The sequence below is a fragment of the Cyprinus carpio genome, chromosome A20 (assembly GCF_018340385.1).
Source record: "Cyprinus carpio isolate SPL01 chromosome A20, ASM1834038v1, whole genome shotgun sequence".
NCBI classification, from domain to species: Eukaryota; Metazoa; Chordata; class Actinopteri; order Cypriniformes; family Cyprinidae; genus Cyprinus; species Cyprinus carpio.
The window spans coordinates 2,345,620-2,373,163 of NC_056591.1; the positions used below are offsets into that span (position 1 = coordinate 2,345,620).

General features: G+C 37.3%; 2 protein-coding genes across 10 annotated transcripts in view; one reads left to right on the plus strand and one right to left on the minus strand.

The window, feature by feature from the left end:
- Positions 1 to 8,755, plus strand: LOC109051512 (interphotoreceptor matrix proteoglycan 1-like; the record flags this gene model as incomplete). Its single annotated transcript, XM_042777211.1, has 11 exons — positions 1 to 26; positions 168 to 352; positions 519 to 580; positions 855 to 2,475; positions 2,633 to 2,902; positions 4,690 to 5,393; positions 5,756 to 5,975; positions 6,130 to 6,340; positions 6,642 to 6,827; positions 7,846 to 7,923; positions 8,361 to 8,755. Coding segments are annotated over 10 exons (3,525 nt in total), but the record flags the coding sequence as incomplete, so codon positions are not given.
- Positions 8,756 to 9,789: 1,034 nt separating this feature from the next.
- Positions 9,790 to 27,544, minus strand: part of LOC109051539 (unconventional myosin-VI-like) — a 55,570-nt gene continuing 37,815 nt past the window's right edge. For 2 of the 9 annotated variants that reach the window (XM_042777351.1, XM_042777350.1), the window contains 25 exons: positions 26,438 to 26,618; positions 26,193 to 26,337; positions 25,948 to 26,105; positions 25,685 to 25,776; positions 25,442 to 25,514; positions 25,172 to 25,299; positions 24,993 to 25,088; positions 23,818 to 23,988; positions 21,537 to 21,575; positions 21,357 to 21,450; positions 20,257 to 20,387; positions 20,034 to 20,111; positions 19,650 to 19,779; positions 19,415 to 19,505; positions 18,601 to 18,751; positions 17,704 to 17,912; positions 16,564 to 16,642; positions 13,994 to 14,154; positions 13,313 to 13,348; positions 12,929 to 12,967; positions 12,277 to 12,380; positions 11,678 to 11,809; positions 11,551 to 11,580; positions 10,828 to 11,046; positions 9,790 to 10,547 (listed from right to left, as the gene is read on the minus strand). In XM_042777351.1, coding sequence (XP_042633285.1) covers positions 10,348 to 10,547; positions 10,828 to 11,046; positions 11,551 to 11,580; positions 11,678 to 11,809; positions 12,277 to 12,380; positions 12,929 to 12,967; positions 13,313 to 13,348; positions 13,994 to 14,154; positions 16,564 to 16,642; positions 17,704 to 17,912; positions 18,601 to 18,751; positions 19,415 to 19,505; positions 19,650 to 19,779; positions 20,034 to 20,111; positions 20,257 to 20,387; positions 21,357 to 21,450; positions 21,537 to 21,575; positions 23,818 to 23,988; positions 24,993 to 25,088; positions 25,172 to 25,299; positions 25,442 to 25,514; positions 25,685 to 25,776; positions 25,948 to 26,105; positions 26,193 to 26,337; positions 26,438 to 26,618 — 2,967 coding nt within the window. In that variant the 3' untranslated portion in view covers positions 9,790 to 10,347. The remainder of the gene's footprint in view (positions 10,548 to 10,827; positions 11,047 to 11,550; positions 11,581 to 11,677; positions 11,810 to 12,276; positions 12,381 to 12,928; positions 12,968 to 13,312; positions 13,349 to 13,993; positions 14,155 to 16,563; positions 16,643 to 17,703; positions 17,913 to 18,600; positions 18,752 to 19,414; positions 19,506 to 19,649; positions 19,780 to 20,033; positions 20,112 to 20,256; positions 20,388 to 21,356; positions 21,451 to 21,536; positions 21,576 to 23,817; positions 23,989 to 24,992; positions 25,089 to 25,171; positions 25,300 to 25,441; positions 25,515 to 25,684; positions 25,777 to 25,947; positions 26,106 to 26,192; positions 26,338 to 26,437; positions 26,619 to 27,544) is intronic. The other 7 variants (XM_042777359.1, XM_042777353.1, XM_042777356.1 and 4 more) reach the window with 4 other exon arrangements.

The following is a 27,544-nucleotide window of genomic DNA, read 5'->3' on the forward strand; positions in this document are numbered from 1 at the left end:
TGCAAGGAGGCAGAAGCACCTAAAGGGTAAAAGTTACATTTGTGTGTAATGTGTATATATGTGTTGTATAATGTGTGGAGTATTTGTGTACATCACCTTTAGTTTCTATTGTTTGGAGTGTCTGATACATGAATAAATATACATGGACATTGCTACTATTTATCCAGAGCTGGAGGACTATCTGCAGTTTATGCAGCTGTTTTTGAGACTACTGTACCTACCATTGCTGATGTAAATCTGGACATTGGCACGGTTGCTTCATCTACAGGACAAAGTCTGAAGGATATGATAGTTAAAGCACTGAGCAAAAAGGCATCACTTCTTGATCTTAATTCACTGACATTTGAGACAGGTAAATGTTTAAAAATTAATCATGTATATTAATATAATAAGTAGTATAGTAATGCATAAAACATGTATTTCTATTTACAGTGTATTAAAAATAAAATCTTGTTTGATTATCATGTACAGTTCTTCACATAGTATTTAATAGTTGTGTACACTTTTTGTTGCATCAGGCAAAGACCAGTCTACAACCAGAATGCCTGTCCCTGAGGTTTCTGAAGAAATTATAACTGAGGTGACTAATGCCATATAATTAAGCAAATAAGAACAAGATACCATTCTATATTGTCAATATAGTCATGAATAAAGGAGCACAGCTCACAGAGAAATGCCTGTGATGCTTTCCAAATTGACATGTAGCACAGCTTTATTGCTTTAAAAATGGTTACCAAATTAAAATAAATAAATAAGGACACAACCTTTAATGAAAATATTAAAAAAGTTAAAAGAGTTAAGGTTAACATAACATCTTTAAATGCAATAACAATTATACACCTGTTAATTTGCAGTCCTTTGATCAAGATTCATATGGTGACCTCAGTTTTCCAACAAGTGGACCAAAGATTGAAGTTCATATTTCATCAGGTGGAGATGAGAATGTTTTGGAGACCATTATAGACCAAACTTCGGACACAGACAGCACCACAACAACAAAATCAGAATCAGAAACAGCTGAACCTGAGAGTGATGCAGTCATTATACACCAGATTGAAACTATTAAAGGGGAAACTGGTGAACTTATAACAGAAAATTTTCAAGTTCCACCAGTAGAGGAAGACAGCAAACCAGTTGTTATTGCTGAAAAAGACAACAATTTGTCTTCAACATCTTCATCTGACACCTCAGCATTACCATCGAGCGAAGAACAGCCTAGAACTACAGAGAAACCTACAGCAGATGGTGACTTTAATTTAAACACTATACCAGAAGATGACATCATATTTAACCCAGTAACCACTGTCCACATTTTGTTCACCACTGCAACAACTGTTAGTCCTAGGTCTGAACAACCGAAGTTGGCTGTCACAACCGACTTTAGCATCACCCTGCAACCTTCAACTGAACCAATTGATCCAATTACTGAAGTGACACATTCTAATGAAATTCCAGAGGTGCCTCAACCAGTGGATCCTGGAATAGTAGTAAAGGAAGAAGAAGAAGTGGTGATGGCTGAACCAGATGAAGAGACTAAGCCTGAAGTTGATTTATCTAATGTAAAGGTTGTGACAACAGAAACTGTAGAAGTACCTGGACATGAGAATGATACTGACGTAACTGAAGATACTGTTGTTTTAGAAGATCAGGTATTACGACCTGAAGAAGTGACTATAGTAACAGAAACTCATGCTGAGTATGGCACATTAGAGCCTGTGGGAACAGTTGTGCTACCAGAAACAGAGGATGAGTTTGGAAAATCAACTAAACAGGATGAAGTAGCCGAACCTGAGGAAAAGGTTTTAGAGCCAGAACCAGAGGTCATTTTAGAATCAAAAGAAGATGTTCAGGAACATAAATCTGATGAGGATATTAAAGTGAAACATGAGGATGATGTTCAGGCAACCAAAAAGTCAGGAACTGAGACAGTACAACCTAAGGAGGAAGAGGGTGAGGTGGTGGAACCTGAAAGAGAAGCCGATGAATCAGAACCTGCTGATGTTGTAGAATATGAAGGCAGCATCAAAATTGAACAGGCTGCTGTAGAGATCACAAGTCAAGTTCCCAAAACTACTGAAGGTTCAGCCAAACCTCCTGCAGAGATGATTAAGATTAAACCACCAGAAACTTCTGTCACAGAAACTTACCTTGTAGAGAATATTGACTATTACCAGCCTGAAGAAGGTCATAATTTGCTATTTGTGCCAGTTACCAGTGTCCAGCTAGGTAAACCTGAACATGTGGAAGACTTTGAGGACCAACTCTCCAATCCTAAGATTATTGAGGGAGTTCTTGAGATACCAGATCTGGTTACAGAGGACAACACCACAGAACCAGATGTCGCTATTATTTTCCCTACTATATCAATGGCCTCAGAATCTCTACCTGAAATGATCACAGAATCAGCTTTGAAGAGAGATGAGGACCTTCCATCTGTTGTGGGAGATACTGAGGAGCCACAACTCACACAGATGGGTAAGAGAGCTCTGCTATGTGTGTTTCTGAATACAAATGTTTGGTCAAAGAGATTTTTAGAATTAGCATTGAAAATGTTCATAAAATAAGATTTAGCTATCATCTGAAACACTGAACTATTTTGGACTTTTATAAGCTATCTTTAATGATTTCCCAGAGGAAGACACTCTGACAGAAGATCTCCTTATGGAACAAGAAGAAGAGACTGCTTCACAACCCATAGAGACACTCGCAACTGATCAGTCTTTGACAACTACACCTGCAGACCTTGACCTTTTTGAAGTAGTCCTAACAGATGTATCAGATGTTACACCAACATCTTTGAAAAAGGATTATGTTTCACCAACTGAAAAAGTACAATCAACTGTTGTCCAGGACTTACCATCTACTATTGGAGATAATGAGGAGCCACAGCTCACACAGATGGGTAAGAGAGCTATGTTATGTGTGTTTCTCAATACAAATGTAGGATTATCTTTGAAATTGTTAACAATATAGCCATGTTTTTTTTAGCTATTATCTGAAACATGGACATACAGTTATGGCCAGAATTGTTGGCACCCTTGGTAAATATGATCAAAAAAAGGCTGTGAAAATAAATCTGCATTGTTAATCCTACTGATCTTTTATTTTAAAAATGTATATAAATTTTAATTTTAGTTTGAGAATTTGAATTTGGGGTGGGTGTAATTATGATTTTGATGTTTTTGATTTTCATATTGTTGTTCTCCTCGCCAGTTCACCCCACTCATTTTCTATAGGGTTCAAATCAGAGGACTGGGATGGCCTTAGCAGAAGCTTGGTTTTGTGCCCAGTGACCCATTTTTGTTTTAATTTTGATGTTTGTTTTTGGATCATTGTCCTGTTGTAAGATCCAACCTTGGCCTATTATAAGATTTCTAGCATGGACAGTCAGTTTAGATTTTTTTTTTTATCTGTTGTTATTTGATAAAATCTATGATGCCACGTATCTAAAAAAGATGTCCAGGACCTCCGGCAGAAATATACACCAACAACATTAAAGATACAGCAGTATATTTCATTGTACACATGGGGTTCTTTTTTACTTCTGTGTTCACCAAACCTATCTTGAGTGATTGCTGCTAAAAAGCAACTTTTTTTTAGTGAAATAAATGATTTTCAGCTCCATATTGGTGGATATATCTGAGTGGGTTAGGGTTAGGCTTATCTGTTTTTGGATTATAGTTTTGCTTTATTTATTTTCTTTTTAAACCCTCCTAAACAACATGTGGTGATATAGGTGCTGTTTGACATTTTTTTAGGCTTTCTGACCCCAAGACTTAACTAATCTCTGCTACTCTGCAGCTGCAATCCTTGGAGAGCCTTTAACCACTCAAACTCTCCTCCTCAGCGTGCATTAGGACTATAAAGACACACATCCTCTTCATTTGTATCATCTTTAGATGATTGGGAATTCTAAATTATTGCCCTGATGGTGGAAATGGGGATTTTCACTGCTCTAGCTCTTTTCTTAAATCTTCTTTCTAATTTGTGAAGCTCAATTATCTGTTGCTACACATAAAAACTATATTCTTTGGTTTTTCTCATTGTGATGTTTGATTAAAGGAACTTGGCCTTTGTTTTCCCTCATATTTATATTCCTGGTAAACAGGAAGCAATGCTTGGTTTAGTTGAATGCTGGTTATTAAATTGTTGTTCTCAAAATTGTAAATAGGAATGGGTATACTTCAGAGTAGGATCTGAAGTTTTACTTCAGAGTACCATTAATTGTGGCCAATGTGTTTTAGAGAAAAAACTTATTTCATAATGAGATTTCCCCCCATTTTAAATTCTTATTCCTCGATGAAAGGTTAGATTTTTGTACATTTTTAAAATAAAATATCAAAAGGATTAACAATACAGATTAATTTTCACATCCTTTTTTGATCATATTTACCAAGGGTGCCAATAATTCTGAACACAATGAATGTATAGTTCCCAATCACAGATCTGAATACAGAACTCTACAGGTTCTCTGATTTAAATTTGATACTGGAGTTGAGGGAGAATAACAGGCTAAAAGAAAATAAGACAATGAGTGCAGAAAGTGTAAAAGTCTTCCTCATCTATTGGGGATAAGAGAATTAAGATTATTGCTGAACAGTCATATTGATCCAGAAAATTTAACTTTCAGTTTGCAACTATTTTACAACTTCAAATGTAATTCATAAGCCATCATTAATGATTTTCCAGAGCAAGACACTCTGACAGAAGGTGTCCTTGTAAAACAAGAGGAAGCGACTGCAACACTACCCATGGAGACACCTGCACCTATGACAACTTCACCTGCAGACCTTGAACTGTTTGAAGTAGTCCTAACAGATGTATCAGTCATTACGCCAACATCTTTGGAAAAGGATTATGATTCGCCAACTGAAACCGTACAATGGACTGCTGGCCAGGATGTTAATTTTACGAAGACAGAAAATGACAAAGTGCTGAATGTGGGAACTGAGGAAGTAGTCCTAACAGATGTATCAGTCATTACTCCAACATCTTTGGAAATGGATTACGGTTCACCAACTGAAAAAGTACAATCAACTGTTGTCCAGGACATTGAATTTGAGTCAGAAAATGAGAAAGCGCCGAATGTGAAAACTAAAGACCCATTTATTCATTTAAAAGAGTTAGATCAAATAGATGTAGTAAGTACTGAGACCATCGATCTCTTGAGTTATGACAGTGGATACTCTTTTCCAAATGAAAGATATCCCTTGGAGACTACAAAAGCACCAGCGCTGAAGTATTTCATAACTCCTTCAATGACCACAGCTAGCAAAGGCAAAGAACTAGTTGTGTTTTTCAGTTTGCGTGTCACAAACATGATGTTCTCTGAAGATCTTTTCAATAGGAGCTCCGCAGAATACAGATCACTGGAAAACAAATTTGTTGAATTGGTGAGTGCAGCTGTTTCAACTGCTGATTGGCTTATTATTAACATCTTAATCTAAGGATTCCTCATTAACAATGGCATATTACAGTATAAGGGAATTATAGTTTCTTATAGTGATCACAATCCCATTTTTTTCTTCAAAGATGACTACAGAATGAATTGAAAGTGACGTGGTTGAGTCACTTCACAATAATCTACAATAGCATATTGCAGCCTCATCGTAATGTGTATTGCATACTTTACACAATTGTATCAGACAGTATACAGTTCTGCAGTATGGTAGTATTCAGTGCTTCGATTCCTTCTGGTAACTCCTGCTATTGTCCAGTGGATTTTAAATGGTGTTTTTGTCTCCTCTGTGCACAGCTACTCCCATATCTACAGTCTAACCTAACAGGCTTTACAAAGTTAGAGATCCTAAACTTCAGAAACGGAAGTGTGGTGGTCAATAGCAAGGCAAAATTTGCCAAGTCTGTGCCGTACAACATTACTCAGGCTGTCCAGCATGTCTTGGAAGAGTTTTGTGATGCTGCAGCCCAGCATTTGGACATTAAGATTGACAGCCATTCCCTAGACATAGAACCAGGTAAGAGTCTTTCCTGCTAAGGGCTTTGCAAGCATCATACATCAGTTTGCTGGCCATTTCCGTCTAGAAAGCAGAAACATGGGCAGAATTTCTCACAGAAGCTCATGAATTGTTACTACAAGAGAGATGAGTCTAATTTCTTCTTTCATTTTAGCTGATCAAGGTGACCCTTGCAAGTTTCTTGCCTGCAACGAGTTTTCCAAATGTGTGGTGAATCTCTGGACAAAGGAAGCGCAATGTTTATGTGACCCAGGCTACGTGACGGTGGATGGACTGCCATGTCAGAGCCTCTGTGTGGTCCAGCCTGATTTCTGTCTCAATGGAGGAGAGTGTGAGATTGTACCAGGGCATGGTGCCGCTTGCAGGTACCTCAGAGAACATTCACACATAGATTCCACAATCTAAATTCAATTCAATTCTATTTTGGAACTGAATAAAATGCTTGTCTCTAATGTGAGATCTAGTTTTTTTCTGACTGTATGTTGGCAAACTTCTGCCAGTACACCAGTATTTTATTTTTTTGATAATTTCTTTAAGATTTTTCAAGAAATGACTTTGTTCTTTAGAAGGATGTAACACAGGGATGTTGTTGTGTAGTTCTGATGGATCTCTTTAAGAATAATCCTCCACTGTACATGTTCTAACTGTCTCTCTCGACCCTTTTAGATGTCCTGTAGGTAAATTCTGGCAATTTATCGGGGAGAGATGTGCAGAGCTGGTCTCCGTGACTCTAGACCCCTTTCTTTCCCTAGTGTGCCTCGTGGGGGTGCTCACCTCTCTTTATGCCATCATTTCTCTCTTGTTATCTATGTGCAGGAAATGTGTACGGAGCAGAAAGACACTAACTCTAGTGTAAGCGGGTCTTTTTTTCGTGAGATTTTCTTAATTTTTGCGGTCAGATAATTTGTTGTTATCAAAGATTAAAATACAGTTAAATATATCTCTGAAATGTTGCCTAGTCAAAGAGATATTTCACTCTTCATTTTCATTCTGTGCTTTTATCTGTATCTTTTCTTCGACTGAACAATAAGTCAGGAGTTGGCAGTAACCCATTTCATGATCAAGACACACACACACACACACACACACACACACACACACACACACACACACACACACACACACAAAGAGTTTGGATATTTAAGACTGCAAGGCAGCTCTGTATTTAAATTCCCGGTACGCTTTCTTCTCCATCATTTTCTAAATTTATATAACCACTTAACTTAGAGAGATCATTCAAAAATGTTGCAGACATTTTCTGCTCTGGGGTGCAGTTTTGGTCTTTACTCACTTTACTTAGTAAGAAATGAGTTTATACCATTGCATCTACATTTAATCTAGATTTTCATTCATTGTTAGGTGATTGCTAGATTACACTGTGTCCTACAATGCAATAAAGTGACAAAGGGTATCTCTTCTATGTCCTTGACCCAAAGAAGTGAACATATTTTGCTGGACGCTTGGTTTCTGCTTCTGCAGCATCAATCCAGACTGAAATTCAACACACCCATGACAATTAGTACTGAGCTCTTTTAAATATTGATGTAAAATGATGTCATTTATACATTTTTCTACATTGTTTTCCTGTAATTACGTAATTAAAAAAAAATAAAAAAAATTGAGCTACCACTTTTGCCATAAAACTGGACTTCACTTAAGGAATCCAAATGATATGATTTCCAGCGTGCTCTAAAAAGCCTGTTTTGTACCTAAAAAACCTTTACTAATGTGTCTTTTTTACAGAAATTGTGATGCATCACACACATGTGACTTTGTCCTTGGGATATGACGTTTTTTCCCCGCCTTTCTTTGCCTTTTAAAATCTTAAATTTAGGCTTCATATTGTTGTATGTGCTGTTCTGTTTTATAGAGGCAGAGCCCAGACCACCATACCAGGCCTGACGAGTTAATCACAGAAGATTCACACATTATAATCACCGGCACTTAGGTAAGATTAGATCTCATATGATATTGCATAAAATGCTTAGAGTAGTCTTAGAAGTCATCAGATTTTTTTAAGACTGGACATAACATTTTATTTTATTTTATTTTTTTTAAAGTCAGTTACATAAATACGTAGACTGGTCTAATTTGAATTCAAAAAGAATGATTGATCACCCTTTGAATAACTGCTAGAAGCCACACAGCTGGCCCCACGTCTCAATGTCACGTTGGAGGTTAATTATAACAGACTAAATTTGTAATGGTGTTGTTTGAATTCAAAAAGAAAAATGTCACGTTGGAGGTTAATTATAACAGACTAAATTTGTCACTGTGTTTTTAGCTGGACTGCACATTAGAGCAATTAATTCCATTTTTTTTAGATAGTATTTATTTATCAGTTGCACAGTATCAACGCTTAACAACTTGCTTCTCTTTTAACAGAGGTGAGACGTCACGTCATGCTGTCTTCCAGCCATTAACAGATGCTGAAAAAGACTTCCCATGATCCACAACTCACGAAGGCTGTAGAACGAGTGGCCAAACATCCTGAACAGATGGAGAGCCAAGCTCAACTGCTATTGGTTGCATTTCCTGTCCTTCTCAGGAGAACATTAAGAAATGAGCTGCACTTCAGGTTCAGTGTTTTCACAGTGGGTTTCCTCACAATGAGGAACGTATTCTTCTGTTTGATCACAATGAATACACAGGTTTCACATGGTTAAAATCTTCTCATAGTATGGAACATCATTTGTTTTGGTGTATAATAATTATAAATTCTCACACATGCATATTGATTTATTTAATTTTTTTTGGAAATATTCATATATTTTAATGTTATAATGTATTGGTTTTTTTTTTAAAATATTCCAATTATGTAAGATTTACCAAAGAAAAAACAAATGTCTTTTTTTTAAGTATAGCTTAATAATATATATATATATATATTAAATGAAACCTGAAAGTAGATCTTAAATCTAGAGCGGTGTTTGTTAGCGATGTCCCTGGGCAGCTCCTGAATAATGGCAAACAGCATCATCATTTATTTGCACGTATTCTAAATCTTTAGTTAACAACATTCATCAACATATTTAACATCACCCTTTAACAGTTGTTTATCCTATATTAAATACATATATTTTCTCATTGTTATTGTATTGTGAAACGTTAAAGAAAGTAATCCCTGAAATGAGGCTTTCATAATCTCTCTATATGTATTTTTTTTTTTTATCATTGGTCACATTGGTTTATATCTATATAAATTCTCAACTGTGTTTGTTGTTAGAAAACAGAGAACTTTACTTAGCTGGAGAGCTCATGCCTACATCAGTACTTTGTTTTGTTTCATACAACTCTTGAGTTGTATATAGAATTAAATCTCATTTGCATAGTGCTGTTACACATATGTGACCCTGGAGCACAAAACCAGTCAAAAGGGATGCATTGAATAAATCAGCTTTCCATTGAAGCATGGTTTGTTATGGTAGGACAATAAAAAAAATCTAAATATTGAGAAAATTGCCTTTAAAGTTGTTCAAATGAAGTTCTTAGCAATGCATATTACTAATCAAAAATTAAGTTTTGATATATTTACATTAGGAAATTTACAAAATATCTTCATGGAACATAATCTTTACTTAATATCCTAATGATTTTTGGCATAAAAGAAAAATCTATAATTTTGACCCATACAATGTTTTTTGGCTATTGCTACAAATATACCCCAGTGACTTAAGACTGCTTTTGTGCTGCAGGGTCACATATTTGTTCTGCTATCACAATTACAAACCATGCCTTGTGTATCTTATTGCATAATCATCATCAGATTTAGTGTCACAACAATAACTATCACAAGAAGGACTAAACCATAATATTAAAATCATTATTTTTTTTATTAAACATTTTTCATTCAGAGTCATAATTTAGTTGTCATTACTTACCAGAGTTATTGTATTGTAGCTTTTGTAAATACTTTATGCAAGCAGTTGAACTCACAGTGAATAACAAAACTCAGAACAGAGTAAAGTGCTGAACAATGTCAGTATTTCCATCAAGAGGATCTTGATTTCAGCGTGAGATCGATTCGAACGTTAGGAAGAGACTGGTGCACTTCTCTAAAGGAACACTGCCAGTGGATTACTGATGTTCATCATATATCATACCAAAAATATTACATGAAGGAAATTATATTAAGAGGCAGTTTAGAGGCAATTACACAGCAATTAAAGATGAGATGATTCGACGCACCAGATATTCAAATAAATCCACAACTAAAAAGCACTTAAAAAGAGCTGGAAAATCAAGTCAAAAGACTAAAATCCATAAAGAATATTAAAAGAACTAACTAAATGAAAAGAACTAAATGAAAGTCAGTGCTGGTTATGTAGGAGTTGGCAGACTTCCCTCATGGAACTAGAGCAGTGATGTGTGTTTATTTGAGCATGCTCTGCAGCATGGCAGTGGCGTACGTGGGTCGGGCCTGTCTGCTCTCGATGGCGTTTTTAAGGTACTGAATGCCTCCACAGTGTTCCCAGATCTCCTCAAACTGGCGCGGCAGAATCTCAGCGCCACGCTTCCGAGTCAAACCCGTCTCCTCCAGACTCAGCTCACACATCTCCATATCATCCTTACCTATCAACACACAAACAGACGCTCCACATTAGGAACCAGCAATAACAGGAAATGATCTGAAAGACTTTCTGCTGTAAAGGTGGGCGTAATGTAATGAGTGATGTTGTTCTGCTCCGCTCTCATTATTGAATTATTTTGTAAAAACTAAAAAATACTGATCTCTAGCAGAAACACAATTCGCTGAAACCAACAGCTTCTCTCTCAAATGTAATACTGTAAGAAGCGAGGTAAGGGCAATGAACCGACATCTCTGAAAGAGAGCAGTGAAAGTGAATCAGACCTGCCACCAGCAGAATGGGGTGTTTATCCGGGTGCAGCTCCATCTGTCTGGCGATCCACGGCCCATCAAAGTGTGCGTACCACCATCCTTTCTTCTTGTTCTGAGGGTCTTTGTATTGGTCTCCTGGTCGGATGAAGGGAATGCGGAAGAAGCGCTGCTGTCTGTTGATGACGATCTCCTGCTGCCGGGGCACGACAGGCACGAGCGGGTTCTGCTGGGCTGGAGGAGGATGGGAGGACAACAGTGTTAACAGTGTTCAAAAAACATCTCCATAGTCTAACGTTCGGCCCCAACCAGCCGTAGCAAAACTTTCTATTTATTAAAACACCTAAAAATAAAAATTGATGATAATTAGAATTAGCAAATCTGCATATCAGAATGATTTCTGAAAGCCTGGAGAATTCAGCTTTGCATCACAAGAATAAATGACATTTCAAAATGCATTACAATAGAAAACCGTTATTTTATACTGCAATACTATTTCACAATATTACTGCATTTTTGGTCAAATAACTGTAGCTTTCCTAAGCATAAGATTCTTCTTTCAAAAACATGAAACTTATATTTCAGATGGTTAGGAAGGCAGCAGGGAAAGGGATTTTTTTTGTGTTTTTCTATTGGCTTGCTATTGAGTGAGTTTTTTTCTCTTTTTATTTCATTAGGTCCTCTAGTTCTGTTTTGGGGAGTTAGTCAGCTGTTGATTTATTTTTTGGCCTTACTCACCTACGAAGCCTTGGCTTCCAATTATGTCAACTATTAAAAAAAAACCCACACAAAAAGTTATTTCTGTCTACAGTATCTAATTTGCATTTCATCCTAACGAAAGGAGATCTCCAGTGGCATTTCTTACCATAGTCTGTGACGGCTTTTGGTGCTCTCTGCTCATCCTGAGTGTTGCGTTTCTTGTTCTTTGACTTCCACGAGTGATAGACCTTCAGTCTGCGGTGAAACTCCTCACGACACGCAGCTAACAACTCGATATCTAAACAGAGATAGTGAAATAAAACAATCAATACAGAATTAAGTTCATTTTAAGTTTATAAGAATGTGTAAGTCACAAGACAAAATCTATTTTTTTTCAGCAGATTATGTGCTACGTTCCTGTTTCATAAGCATAAAAAAGGAACCTGGAAATAAATATTGTTAACATTTAAAACAAAAGGTAAACTCTAAAATGATCATTTCTGATTTGAAGCTTGAGTGCAAACTTGAGACGTACCAAATACTGGATTTACTTGTATATTTGTAAAAAGACAATCTGTATGAAATTGGATAAAAATGCAAATTGAAATAGGACTTTTGGACCTCTGTATACTGTCAGAAACATAAAGTATCCCTTGTAAAAAAAATATATATATATATATATATATATATATATATATATATATATATATATATATATATATATATATATATATATATATATATATATATTTATAGCTTTCTTACCACAGGATGTATTGATGACGTCCCGTAATTCAGCATATTTCCACTTGCTGAGTTCATATTTCTTCACATCAGCTTGAGCATTTGTGGCAGTCACCTGTGGAGCTCTGGATCCACAGAAAACACATAAACAGATCACATTTCCTGCGGATCCGACTCTTTTTTTGACAAGCTGCCAGGTACAAAATCAACAAGGATCTCAACTTGCCAATTAAAATGTCCAAAGATACTTTACACTACATACAATTAATACAACTGACCAAACTCCTTCATTTATAAAACTAAATCAAACACATGCTAATAAACAGCATGACTGAATTAATGCTAAATGCAAAAATGTCTCAATTGAATCAAGAAAGACTGATGATATCAGAGATCTGTCAAAGAAAAGAAAAAAGTTTACACAACAGCAATAACAGGAAATCAATTTCAGAAAAAAGAAAGATGGCACAAATCTGCATTTAATTCGATTACAAGGAAGGATCATTCTGGATAACTCTGGATTCATATTGATTAACAAAATATCGAGTGAAATGACTCAAGTTTTGTGATTGGACTGAATGATTCAAATTTGATCGACTTTTTTTTTTCAGTGGAATGTTTTGATTTTTGGTTGTGTGTATCTACAGTGCTAACAACAAACCCTTCTACCCACCGAGCCAGAAGATCAGACATTTCCTTGGCCATTTCCTCCCTAAAGGACATAATTATTGGACCGTTGCACAAGTTAGTATATGATGCCATCCGTAAACCACTCACAGGATATTCCATTTGTACATTTGACTGACTAGGATCTGCTACATAGCTTCTGTTTTGAAGGAAATCTGTCTGAATGCTTTAAGGTGATTGTCTGGTGAGACTGCTATGACTGTTCCAAACCCCAGCGACCCAAAGAGACTGGGAATGACCTTAAACTCTCTACAAAGGCTGCAAGCTAGATCCATTTGAAATTCATGGTGCTGCTTTTAAACTAACCTAAAAAAAAAGATCAGTAAAGAAAAAAGATTTAAATAGGAGACATAGTGAAAGTGTAACCTACATGGTCAAGCTCTTGAGTTTTTGTGGTGGTGCAATACTGTAAAAACAGACAGGAAGAGCATTACATAGAGTAATCAAAGTCTCCACCAGTATTTAAAAAAGACTCAAAATCCCACCACCATCAATGCTTTATTAAGAATGTTCCAGGTTCAAGACAAGGGAAAGGAGTCAAATCATGAGGAATTAAAACATACTTGACTCTTTGACATGTTTGAGTTTATGGTGTTATAAAAATGTATAATGTGCTACATAAAAAAACTGTTCTTAATATTTTGATACATTTTCTTTGATGAAAGAACAGCATTTCTTTGAAATAGAAATCTTTTGTAACATTAGAAATGTCTTTACGCTAACTTTTGATCAATTTTCATCGATTCTTCAGCAAAGATCTGAATTATCATATTTTTACTCACAGATGCTTGTATTTAGCTTGCATTGAACCCAGATCATTCCTTTAACCTGCAGCTGTGATTGAATGTGTTTGTGTGACGAGAAACACTCTGACATATGAATGCATGTGTAATATTTCATGCATCGTATTTCATTGTGTAATGCATTTTTTCCTCAGCCCACTGGAGTCAGTATTGATGTAAGACTGCTATATGGGGCATGTTTAGCTGTAGGGTGTGCTGGGCAAATATCTGAAGGTATGCCATTTGCTTGGTTCAGAGGCAGCAGATACCTGCGCAGGGTGGCTTCCACAGGCGTCTCCTCTGGGATGAGCTCAGCCTCGCTCTGGGCGATCCGCAGGGCCAGCTCTCGGTCTCGCCGCTCTTGCTCCAGCACAGCCTGTCGGGCCGCCTCCTGCTCCCTCTCCTCCTGCAGCTGCAGCTCCATCTCCTCCTGGCAAACACACGGCACACATCAAATCTGCTGCTCTATCAGAGTCACATTACTAAAGGCCTGTTTACACCAACACAAAAATGCAAGTGGTTATTGCTGCAGCTGCAAGTACAGGAATTCCCTACTGCTAATACATAAGCTGATACGGTGCTGTGAGTATTTAAGACATACTGCTGCTGCACAAATAGCATATAAAACTAGATAAAAAAGTTTGTCAAGACAAACTTTAGGTTGGCTTGAGAAAGCCTAGCCTGAAAGTTTAAAGTAGTTGTAAAAGCCTGAAGTTTGAAAATTTTGGTTTAGACAATTTTGATAGATTAGATGTTGATAACATGCTTCAAGCATGATTAGCCTGTTACTAGCATATTGGTGGCATGATTAGCAATTTACTAGCATGTCACTAGCATTTTTCTATCATGATTAACATGTTACTAGCATGTTGCTAGCAAGATTAGCAAATGACTAGCATGTTGTCAGCATGACTAGCAAGTAACTAGCATGTAGTTAGCATGATTAGCAAGTTATTAGCATGTCGCTAGCCTGATTAGCATGCTACTAGCATGTTAGTACGTTTTCTAGCATGATTAACATTTCACTAGTATAGATAGATTCTAGCATGATTAGCATGTTACAAGCATGTCTGCATGATTAGAAAGTAACTAGCATGTTGCTAGCATGATTAACAAGTTACTAGCATGCTGCTAGCATGATTAGCAAGTTACTAGCATGTCGCTAGCATTTTTCTAGCATGATTAGCATGTCGCTAGGATAGATATAGATTAGAAATAGTTTAGATTTGAATTTTGACAGTTGGAGTTTGAATAGTCTTGGCTCATTTGAACATTCCGTCAATGCAAGTCTAGGGAATTTTTAATGATTTTTAATCTTCAGTTTTATGAAAACCATAAGTCAGATCAGTCTGAAGAGCTGGGCTGAGTTTGGTGGTTCTAGCTTGAAAGCTCTAGGAGGAGTAGCGTTCAGAAATTTAGTCTAAGAATAATAATAATAATTAGTGTTGGGAATCGTTAAAAATTTTCCGGTTCCGGTTCTGCCTAACAGTTCCAGTTCTGAATCCGGTTCCATTAAAATCATTAAATAACTATTAAAAAATAGTGGTAAGGAAAAATGCACAACACTCAACTTCTCAATGTTCAATACTGTTTATTACTTACTGTCAACTTAATTTAAAGGTTGGCAATGTCAAAATTCAACATATATTACTTATAACCATGTATACACACACTCCATAAAACCCCTATTTTACAAATAATAATGCAGTCAGGAGATGCTGTGATGCAATGAGTGGTTTCCACATTTTTAAACATTTAAAATGCATGAAAATAAATTTTCTATCACTTTATTTATCACTCTTGAAATGACCTGTACACTAAATAATCTAACCCTCATATTTGCATAACAATAGCAGTCTATTTATTTAGTGCTCCAAGTTAAAGTCAGTATGTATATTAATGAGAATATGGGACAAATCTAATGTAATTTAGTGTCATCAGGTGCTGCATGCTGCCGGTACATGTACAGTCAGACAAAATGACGTGCACAGTTATCAAAGGCATGAGTGCACGTACAGCCGTGAGAAACATGTGTTCGGTAGTTAAAGATGTGGCACGTCTGTGGAATGTGCGTCATTGGAATAGATATAAACAATAATTAAAGAGGCAGGGCGGCGTTTCTGTTATTTGGTTTGTGACATCCTTTACGGGAAACACTGAATCACCAGAACACCGGCGCAAGGCTGCTCACAGCGCTTCGTCACGTGTCACACCAGAACTGTTTTTAAAACCGAAACTTAGAAATTGCTCACTGTTCCAATTCTTTTCAAAGAACAGAACCGGTTCTCGGTTCCCAACCCTAATAATAATAAGCTTAAGTAGCAGATCAGCAGGTTGGCTTTCTCAAGCCAACCTAATAACCCGCAGCAGATCTATACAGGTGGAGCTGGGGAAGGTGGAGGGCTTCAGAGGAACTCTGAAAGCACACTGCAATGCTCAAGCGATGCTAATCAGCAATTTAATTGTAAAGCAGCAAGTTCATTGGCTGCGTATGCAACATGAACCAATCAGCTTGTGGCAAATCGGTTAATGCTAAGAATATCATCAGTTACGTTAAGGACCCATCTACAGTTTCATGACAGAACTTGGTATTTTTACAAGAGTTAGTATGAGATGGAAATCGCAAACATGCAAGGCTAAATAATCTTATTCTCATAGGTGCAAAAACCTATTTTTTTAATAACAGCAATCCAAAATACACAGCTGTTAAGAAACATTCCTGGCCAGGAAATTCTCACCTGTTGGCAGATCTGACTAAAGGTTCATTTCAGACCCTGCTTAAGGGTGAACGTGAAGGAAAATGCAGAAGAAATAATGTGATGTATAAAGCTGAGGTTACCTGCAGTCTCCTCTCCTCCTCCTCTCTTTTCTTGCGCTCTTCCTCTTCCTGTTTCCTCTTCAACTCCATCTCCGCTTTCCTAAAACAGACAGACAGACAGAAGCTTCAGCTGGAGACAGTAATATCAGAATTAGTGCTGCATATCCAAGTAAAATGAGTTATCAGAGAAAAAAAAAAAAAAAAAGAACGGCAGGACTTGGTTCTGTGCATCTTAGAGATTACGCAAACTAAATGTGACCCTGGACCACAAAACCAGTCTTAAGTGTAAGTGTAATTTTTTCAAAATTGAGATTTATACGTCACCTGAAAGCTGAATAAATAATCTCTCCATTGATGTATGGTTTGTTAGGAGGACAATATTTGTCTGAGATACAACTATTTGAAAATCTGGAATCTGAGGGTGCAAAAAAATCTAAATATTGAGAAAATCATCTTTAAAGTTGTTCAAATTAATTCTTAGCTATGCATATTACTAATCAAAAATTAAGTTTTTATATATTTACAGTAGGAAATTTACAAAATATCTTCATGGAATATGATCTTTACTTAATATCCTAATGATTTATGGCATAAAAGAAAAATCAATAATTTTGACCCATACAATGTATTGTTGGCTTTTGCTACAAATATACCCCAGTGACTTAAGACTGGTTTTGTGCTGCAGGGTCACAAATGATTGAAGAAGTCCAGCATACGTCACCAGAGAGAAGCCTGACATTTCACTGGAAGACTGAGTGGATATTTTGATTATAGATAATAACAAAAAATTAAGAATTAAAAGAAACGTGCGTCTATCTGAGGATTATGATCTATTATATGCATTTAAAATGTTACTTTCATGCAAACTTTAATTAAATTCAGATTTTCCCCCTCACAATGCACATGTAAACACATTAGCCAATGGTAACAGGTCATTTACATACAGAAGTCTTCAGTTCATGAAGTCAGCAGTGGCACCATCATTTGACCTGAGAGCTACAGTGGATAGACTTTCATGATAGTTTGATGGTGCTTTATGGTCCTCATCCATTTTTATTATATAGAAAATACTGGCTGGTATATGAAAAAAAAAAAATTCCAAGTAATGTGGGTTAGGACCGACATGAGGGTGAATAAATGATTTCTAACATGTCTACTCACATGCGTCTTTCCTCTTCCTCTTGTTTGCGCTTCTGTTCCTCTTCCTCACGTCTCTTCCTCTCTCTTTCCATTTCCTCTTGGATGCGTCTCAGACGCTCCATCTCCTCCTCCTCCTGCTTCTTCTTCTGCATGACGCTGAGCAGCTCCTGCGAGCGAGTGACCAGAGCCTGGTGCTCACGGTCGATGTCTATGCGGCTCATTACAGTGTTCTAGAGAGAGAAGACACATACAGGGTATAGTTCTTCATCTACAGCCCTTTCAGATCCAGTGAGGCTCAGGACAGGACTCTCTCTCTCTCTGACTATGCCTTCCTGATAATGTTTGGGGTTCAGACACACTCTCTCGGTTTAAATCTAGATTAAAAACACACCTCTTTGGCCAAGCATTCAAATAATGCATCTCATAATTTTGGACTGCAGTTATATCTGATCAAATGTGCATTATTATTCTTTAGCTTGGGTTAATCTAATTAATTGTACTTTGCTGGAACAGCAGCTATGCTAATTATGTCTCTATTTGTTTCTCTGTTTCTGATGGGATTTACATCCCGTGGTAACTAGGATTTACACAAGCTCCAGTCTGGATCCAGAACACCTGAGAAGAGATGATGCCAGCCCCTCAGAGGACCTCAGATGATGCTAACCCAGAGACAACATACAGAACTACCACATTTTGCTATAAGTTTGATTGCATAATTGCTATTAATAGTGTTAATCGTCTGTTTGTTTACGTCTTTTATTGATTTTTCTGAACATTTCTGCCGTATACACATAAACTGACAGTCATCACTGATAAGCTACTACTAAATATTGTAGAAAAGTTGCTTTGCAATGATTTGTATCGTAAAAAGCGCTCTACAAATAAACTTGAATTGAATTGAACTGAATTGATGCACACCTTAATCTTGAATATGTGAGCGTTGATGGAGGAATCGAGTTCCTGCATGTGTTTGCTCATCTCCTGTTTTCCCTCCTTTAGTCCAGACACCACCTCATTCAGCTTCTCCATCCTCTTCTTTAGGTTACATGCCTTCACCAGCCCGTCGATCCTAACACACACACAAACTCACGTTTTCCACAGGTTTCATCAGTTTTACACGCAGCATCTGTGACACACTGAGGATGACCACAGAAAATCATCTTCAGATGTCTCATTCGCCAAGGCTATATTTTTTTTTAATCGACTGAATTACAGTAAAAACGACAATATCATTAACCATTATTACAATTTTAAATAACAACTGTTATATACTTTAAAATGTCTTCAGTGTCACACGATCCTTCAGAAATCATTCTGATATTCTGATGATTTGCTGCTCTGTAAACATTTCTTCTTATCAATGTTGAAAACAGTTGTGCTGCTTCATATTTTCTCGCTTTTGATCAATTTAATGCATCCTTGTTAATAAATAAATAAATAAACTACATGCATTAATGTAATTAATGTTGGAGGAGATTGCAAACAAAACGTAACCATGTTTAGTTTTTAATTGTAAATGCATGTACATAAACAGGGTAAGCAATTCCATCTAATACCTAAAACCAACATGTTTAAGTTATATGATTACAGCTTGATATTTGCATATTTTAAGTGTTTATTTACAAATTTGCCTGCTAGAATTATAGTAAATGTATTACTGTAAACACATCACGGACAGCAGGCCACTATTTTCCATCACTAACAAACACTGAAGAGGAGAGGAAGTGCCCACCGTGGTTTGTGCTTCCTCTTGCACAGCCACATGCGAACAGTCTTCTGCATCTGGATGCACGCTTTGGCTCGGTACAGCATCTTGTTTTTCACTGACAGAGCATGAAAACAACATTAAACACTGTGTGGACCAATGGGTAATTTCTCCCCCTTCTTAACTTCTGCACAATTGCTTCTTCTCTGTATGTGTCTATAAACTTCACTAATTAAAGAGCAACAATCAGTTAGTTACGTACGTTTAATGACGGACAGGGCGCACCACTGCACCTTCTTCCAGCGGCTGCAGATGAGCCATTTATTGACACGCTTCACCAGTTCAGCCAGATGATCCGGATCTGACTTCATGATCTGATCGAACTCCGCAAACTGAGCAACATCAAACCAGTCAATAAACTTATGGTCAAAGTCAAAAATACAGTTTTCTGCCATTCCTACTCTACAATCAGAAACAGGATACACGAATAAAGATTTCCAGGATGAATTCAATCAGAATGAATGAGTCATATTTCATCCCAAAATCAAAAGAAAAAACCAAACACATTAAACGGAACAAACATTGTGATATTATTAAGATAATATATTATCAAGATTATTAAAATTATATAAGGTATATACATCACCTTTCCAGGTCTGAAGAAAACTTTTGTCAAACCAAATTTATAATCATTTTCATTCAGGCCAAGAGCTTTGAACAAAGCCTGTTGAGCAAAAACAAATAAAAATGCTATTAATACCTAAATAATATCATAGAGCAACAACAGTAGTTGCTGAGAAACCTTACCAGCACACAGAACAACATCGTCCTGCACATGCATTTACACACTGACTGTATGTCACACACACCTTGCAGAAGAGCCGCGGGTCGAGCCGTGTCAGTTTGGCGGGCATGTACTGCTTGTACATGTTGTAGAGCTCGTGGAACGGCGCTCGTGAGGGGAAGCCGCCCTGCATCAGATCCAGTACTGACACCATCCCTGAGAACACACACACAACACAAGCTGAAATAATAGTCTTAGATATATCAGTTTTTGAAATAGAACAGTTTATGCAAAACACCTCAATATTATTCAGAGGCCCAAACTAAGCAAAAACATGCTAATATTGCTACTGCGGACAAAAAGTAAGATCAGATTCTGACAGCATGTGATGTAAATGAATGAGATCTTAATAACAGTATCTAATGACTTCAGACTACAGTAACAGACTACCTACATACAGTAAAATGCATATCAATTTCAGTTGTTACTCTATATCTCTCAATATTATGTCTCAGTAAGATGATATTTAAATGCTTATTTTTATGATCAAAGCACTGCAGTTTTATTATTGTGGGGAGTAAAACGTATAATGCAATGCAATACTAAGATGACTGAGAAATTATTAAATAAACATTCTTCAAAATTTGAACAGAATAAAAAATAAAAGACGATGCATGGATAATTAAGTAAACCTAAAAGTGTGAAAAGTGTTCATTTTGAAACATTACTGACTAATTTTTTTTCTTATGTTTACTTCAGTATCATAAACCACGACGTGAAGGGGTTTTTACAATTATACTAAAAGAACAAGTTATGGATCAGATGACAAAAGGCATGTAGAAGATTGTGTACAACAGGTTTTTCAGCAAATATGGTACAGTAGGCTTCATGGGGATAAATAATGGGCTTGAGCTTCCCTCCCTCACCTTAACATAATAAATGTCACATTAAACTTTGTCATGTTGTCTATTAATTAATATGAGGTCATAAAAGCTGCTGAAATAGTTGTAGGTGGATTTTCGCATGTCAGGACACCTCCATTTCAGCTTGAACTTGAAAGTGCAAATTAAAATCCTGTAGGAAATGATGCAATGACGCTGGCAGCTCTGTGTAATGTGATATGTGTGCAGGCAAATCATGCTCCACTGTGTGTGTGTGTGTGTGTGTGTGTGTGTGTGTCTTAACCTGAGCACTGTAGTTGAGACAGAATCTGAGCGCCCTCAAACTGATGGCTGACCATCTTCAGATTGGGCTTCACACAGCGGACAAAACTTGAACCCTGAAACACACAAATCACAAAAACACGACCATGTATGTGGTAACATTTAGCTAAAACTGAAAACAAACTTGGGCTTGATGACTCACAGTACTGTGCAGCTTTTCCAGTAGAATATTCAGTTGTGTCTGTGAGAGAAAAATACGAAAAATTAAACAACTTCGGGGTATGAAATGTAAGACTTTAAGACTTTTACAAGTCACATTGATAACGCATGTCCATACAGTAAAAACCCTACAATCTCAAAATAAATCATGTACAGTATCTCAGATTCTTTAAAGGGATACTCCATCCCAAAATTAAAATTTTGTCATTATTCACTTACCCCCATGTCATTCCAAACCCGTAAAAGCTTCGTTCATCTTTGGAACACAGTTTAAGATATTTTGGATGAAAACAGGGAGGCTTGAGACTGTCCCATAGACTGCCAAATAAATAACAGTGTCAAGGTCCAAGAAAGTATGAAAAGCATCGTCAGAATACTCCATCTGCCATCAGTGATTCAACCGTAACGTTATGAAGCGATGACAATACAGATGGACAGATGGACTTTTCTGACAATGCTTTTCATACTTTCCTGGATCTTGACACTGTTATTTATTTGGCAGTCTATGGGACAGTCTCAAGCCTCCCTGTTTTCATCCAAAATATCTTAAACTGTGTTCTGAAGATGAACAAAGCTTTTACGGGTTTGGAACGACATGGGGGTAAGTGATTAATGACTAAATTTTCATTTTGGGATGGAGTAACCCTTTAACTTAATTAAACAGGCTGCAGCAAACATTCAACTGCAAACCAGAGTGGCCGCAAGACAAGCTTTATTCAGTGTGAACTGAAAGTGTTTTATGTACTGTACTAATTAGTGCTGTCAATAGATTAAATAAATTACTAATTAATCAATTTTTAATCCCACCTAACATTAACATTTTTAAATATACTTTTATATCACAATAATTGTTTAATGGCATCTTTTTAATGACTGTGAGTTTCACTGATACCAATACTACTGATGTCTCTAGGAAATTGCTTTTCCCCAATTATTTTCTATAGCCTTTAACATTAAGTAGAATTGAGAGCTATCAATCTTAACATTTATTAGACTTCTAATTATGAATTTCAGCTAATGGCATCTTTTTTTCTAATTTAAGTGAACTTAAAACAAACTTCACATAAACTCATTATAATTTAGCTACTTGTGCCCTTCAGCCTTAAATATAGATGAATCATTAAAGCTTTAAAAGTGACTGATTTCCTGTGTTTTTCTTTAGTTCTTTGATGAACAGACATCACAGCAGCTGGTTATCAGGCTGCTTTAAGAGCTGCTGCTGCTGAACATGACACAGATCTGACACGCATCGTAGTTTCTCATAACTCTTTACCTTTTCTGACCCACTTCAGCTCTTAAGTCTCTATAATGAGCTGACGAGTTGAATCGGGAGTGTTAGATGAGGGAGACAGTGCTGCTGCTCCAGGACAGTTTGGAAAACCACTGCATTTCAGAGACGTGTTCTTAAATCAGACAAATACTTATATACATGTAAAGTTTTAAGGCAGCTTTAATCGCTTTTTTGGTAACTTCATGACTTAACTGACGACATAACTACGATACTGCATGCTCAAAGTTTCTTCTGCGCTTTGATATGAAATGATACAGGCTGCAGTGTGAGCCACTGTATTTGTGCGTGCAATTGAAAGTTGTGTGCAATTTGTGCGTTATTAATGCGTTAATCTAAAAAAAAAAAAAATTGCATGCATTAACGCACCAATTTTGACAGCATTAGTACTAATACATCAATACATATGATTTATAGGCCTATCGAAATGGATTTTTGCTGATACATTAATAATGACACACAAATGTGGTGATGCCTGCAAATTCATTATACTGAACATGCGGAATAATGTTCTTAGGCTTTCCTTCACGGGACGGCCCAGAAAGAAGAGTTTCTGGCAAATTAAATTCCAGATACAGTTTATTGTGTAATTTAAAATAATATATGCACACTTCCATGTACAACATATTACAATACAAACACTAAAAATTATCATAATTTATCAACAGTAATCAATTATTCACTGCAGTAGCTATTCATTGATTGTGAACGGCTCTGAAACTGTGTGAATGCATAATAGTGCTGCATTTTGACTTTGAATGAGCAGTGCTCCTGTTAATTTGATTACATAACACTCTTCCGAAGTTTAATAATCACATTAAGCTGTATGGCACCCCTGTTTTTCTTTTTCTTTATTGTTAATTGGGAATTTTGTTGTTTGTTTTAGCATTTATTTTATGTCTTTTTAAGAAACTGCAGGAACCCTGCTCATTTTTCCCCTTAAATAACTGTCAGACTAAGTGATTTTGAGACTGACCTTGAATTTGTTGCCTACACTGATGAAGCTCAGTTTGCCGGCCTTCTGCTTGGTGTCTTTGGAGTGGTTGGAGTTCTCGAAGAGCTGTCCGATGAATTTATCCTTGGACTCGCTCACCAGACTCGCCAAGGACATGTGAAGAGCATCGTTATTCTTCTCCACAAACTGAGTCTGAAAAGAGAGCGGGGAAAATGGTCTAAATCACTTTTTCTGGAATTGAATTTAAGCTTTAGTTCAAAATGCGGCACTTACAGCAATTACAAAACCTTGAATAAATGAACACACAAGAGGTTGTGCATTACAGTGAACTTATTTCTGGAGAGTGCATAAAATCGAATTATTGTAAAATCTCAGTAACACACGTAATATGGTTGCTTTGTCAACTACAACGTGTGGTCACATGTGCCCCGAGGATAACGGACTATCCCCATCCTGTGTCTAATAGTCTCAGTTCACTGCACAGGCTGATAGTTTGCCAGGTTGAGATTATTGTCTCGGCTGTTTAACTGAACTGTTAAGGCCCCCTTGTGTCAGATCCAAAATCTACCAACATCTGTTGCTCTGCGCTTAATAAAAAAAACTGTTTGCTGTTATTGTCTTCTTGCATCATTGACAAACTATTTTCCTGTTTAACACCGAAAAGCTGCTTTGACAATCAGTATTGTATAAAGTGCTATACAAATAAAGGTGACTTGGCAATACAGTCCTATTCAATGGCTATTACACAATTTGTTTTTCATTATTGCTTTTAATCACCTGTTTCAATATGGAAAGGTTTATTATATTTTTTTTAATATATATATTTCAGTTTAGTTTTATTTAGTTTACTTATTTTCAGCAGTGGATTTGTTGTGCTTCATGTACCCATTTTTATTGAATTTTTATACATTTTAATAGCAGTTTAAGTATTAAGACATAAAGAGTAAACTGAGGAATCAACAGAATATTAACCGTTATTTATATCAATTAACCAAGCTGATTTAACTGAGAAATGAGCAAAAATGTCGAGAAAACGGATAAATCCTTGCCTGGCGAAGGAGATTAGTGTTATTTCAAATAAAGCAGAAGTACTGATGCCCAGGTTAAATTAATCACGAAGTTGGAGATCTGAAAATGTTTTGGTTTCTCCCTAAATGGATAGACCAATGTGTGTGTGTGTGTGTGTGTGTGTGTACCGTTTCATAGCACACTGCACCAGCAAAGTGTCTTATGATGAAGCCCTCATCGTCTCTGACGTTCCTGTGCACCGTCAGCTTGGACTTCCTGGGAACCTGTGGGACGAAAGATTTGAAAAATACAGCCACCAAACCAGAGTGCGGCGCCAGAACGAGATGTAGAGTAAAGCGTGACTCACAGTCAAGCGGAAATGGTCCTTGTGTTTGCTGTGGACGGTGTCAGTGAAGTGCTGGTCGCTGGGTTGAGGTAGCCGGTTCTCTTCATCCAAGATATCCAAGATGCCAACTAACTTCGCTTCCACCAAGTCTGAAAGATTCATACAATCATCAAGCACAGGCTGCCAGAAGTTTCTGCATTCTGGTGTATTAAAAGGCAGAAGAGTGCAGAAATATCATTTTTGTACCCCATATGCCCAATGAAATCAGTGTAGTGTAAAAGAGACACAGACCTATACAGTCCTGATTATCAACGTAATGGACCTCGTTGACTCCAAGACCTTCTCTCTGATACAGTTCCTGCTCCTGTTGACCACACACAAGACAACAGACAAAACATCAGTCCAGTTCATGCCTTACAATGGACAATTTAATTTTTTTTTTATCACTGCAGCATCAAAACCTCTCTCTGTTGAGATGTGAAATGAAGCTGCTGTAACTGACACCTTTGACGGCACGTCAGCTGCATCACTCACCTCTTTGAGAATGCGCTCATTGAAGAACTGCTGGAGTTTCTCATTGCAGTAGTTAATGCAGAACTGCTCAAAACTGTTGTGCTCAAAATACTCTGAGGAAGACAAAATGAGGTTTGGCATAAGGAGGAGTAAGGGATGGTTAGATAAATTAAGGCCCCTGCTGACAGATGACAGAACTAGGCTGCGAGGAATCTGACTGAGCAGTCACATGACATTAATGGCTCAGGTGAACAGAGTATTCATGAGCATAGACGGTCTTGTACCAAAGCCAGCGATGTCCAGCACACCGATGAAGTGAGCGGACGCGTCGAAGGGGAAGCACTGGTTGATCCTGGTGACCACGTGATCAAAGAGACGGCTGTAGATGGCTTTAGCCAGAGCATCTCGAGCACTGTTGGCCTGCTCCACCTTCAGAGGAACCCTACAGAAGACAACAAAGTGCACGGTTATCCTCCAGACTCCAGCATCTCCGCTCAACTGTTGATGAGAAGGTGTGAGCAGCTCTTACTTGATGGCTGTGCCTTTAGCGCCCCCTGCAGTGGTGTGCATGACTCGGGTGGTCAGACTGACCCTCAGATCTTCCTCATCCAGACCCAACAGCTCCGCACAGAACTCCAATGACTGACCGCATGTCTTCTTCAAGACACAGCCACCTGAAACACACAAAAAACTTACATGTTATTTTATCCTCATTTTCATCGAGATGTGGTACTGTATATAGCACCAAAACTGTGTTGCTTTTAATAACTCCACCTGAGGTGCTTCCAGCCTCTTCGAAATCAATGTTTCCGAGGTGCAGAACCCCAGCCACCACCCTGAACATGTTGAGCTTCTCGGTGTCATCCAGACCGATCTTCTTCATGGCCACACACATTCTGTTAAAGTCGGCGTGATCGTCCAGCAGAGGGTCTTTTAGAGGGCCTGCCTTCAGATGCTGAGGAGCAACGGCCAAGTTAGACTCAGGAGAGAAACGTGTGAGTTTATCCAGGAGCCTGACTGCTAAGAAAAACTCAGCACAGCAACTGGAATCAATGTTTTGTGAGTCAGTACTACATAACCATAAGTATATGCGCAGCAGAACACCGATACCATATCTCTTTAACATTTCCTTTCAAAACCTCTGGCATTAATAGGGAGTTGCTCCTCACGTTCCCGTTACAACAGATTTCAGAGCATGACTGGAAATGCTCATGTGGGGATAATGCATGGCTATATCTTTGAATTTATACAACTGTCAGTAATTGGTGTAGCTGAAACAGCCACATCATTTCAAGCAGCTTCATCAGTGCACACAATCATTCAAAAGCATCCACAACGCTACATCATCAATCTCATGACTGTCATTGGCCTTGTCAACTGAGATGCAGTTGTTCAGTCTCTCTAATGTAACTGTGGGCTGCCTAAATTGCATTAGTTTCCTGCATTCTTACGCTTTGAGGCCTTGTAGTTGCATGCCGTCACATTCACTGTTGTTCTGCAAAAATTCAGACAAAATCCAGCAGGAATTTTAGAACCGCGACCACACTTTTAATCTCCTGGTTGAAATGTGCGGCAATGCGGTGCTTTTTCGAAATCTCTTTGAAAGGTTTTTTTTTTTTTTTTTAAAGACTCTCTGACCACATATAGAAGCTCTCTGATTTCTGAACTGGTTGGTTTGTTGTCAGCTCAAACTTTCTATTTCGGAGTGATGAGCTTTAAATAAAGGGTTTCCTAACCGGGGTTGAGGAACTGTGTTCATATCACTGTGATAGAAAATGTAATTTCATGGTTTAAAAGTGTAATAGTTTTAATTATAAAACAGGTAGTTCCGGTCGTTGATTCTGATTGGTTGAGCCGCGTTTGAAGCTGTTGTAAATTACA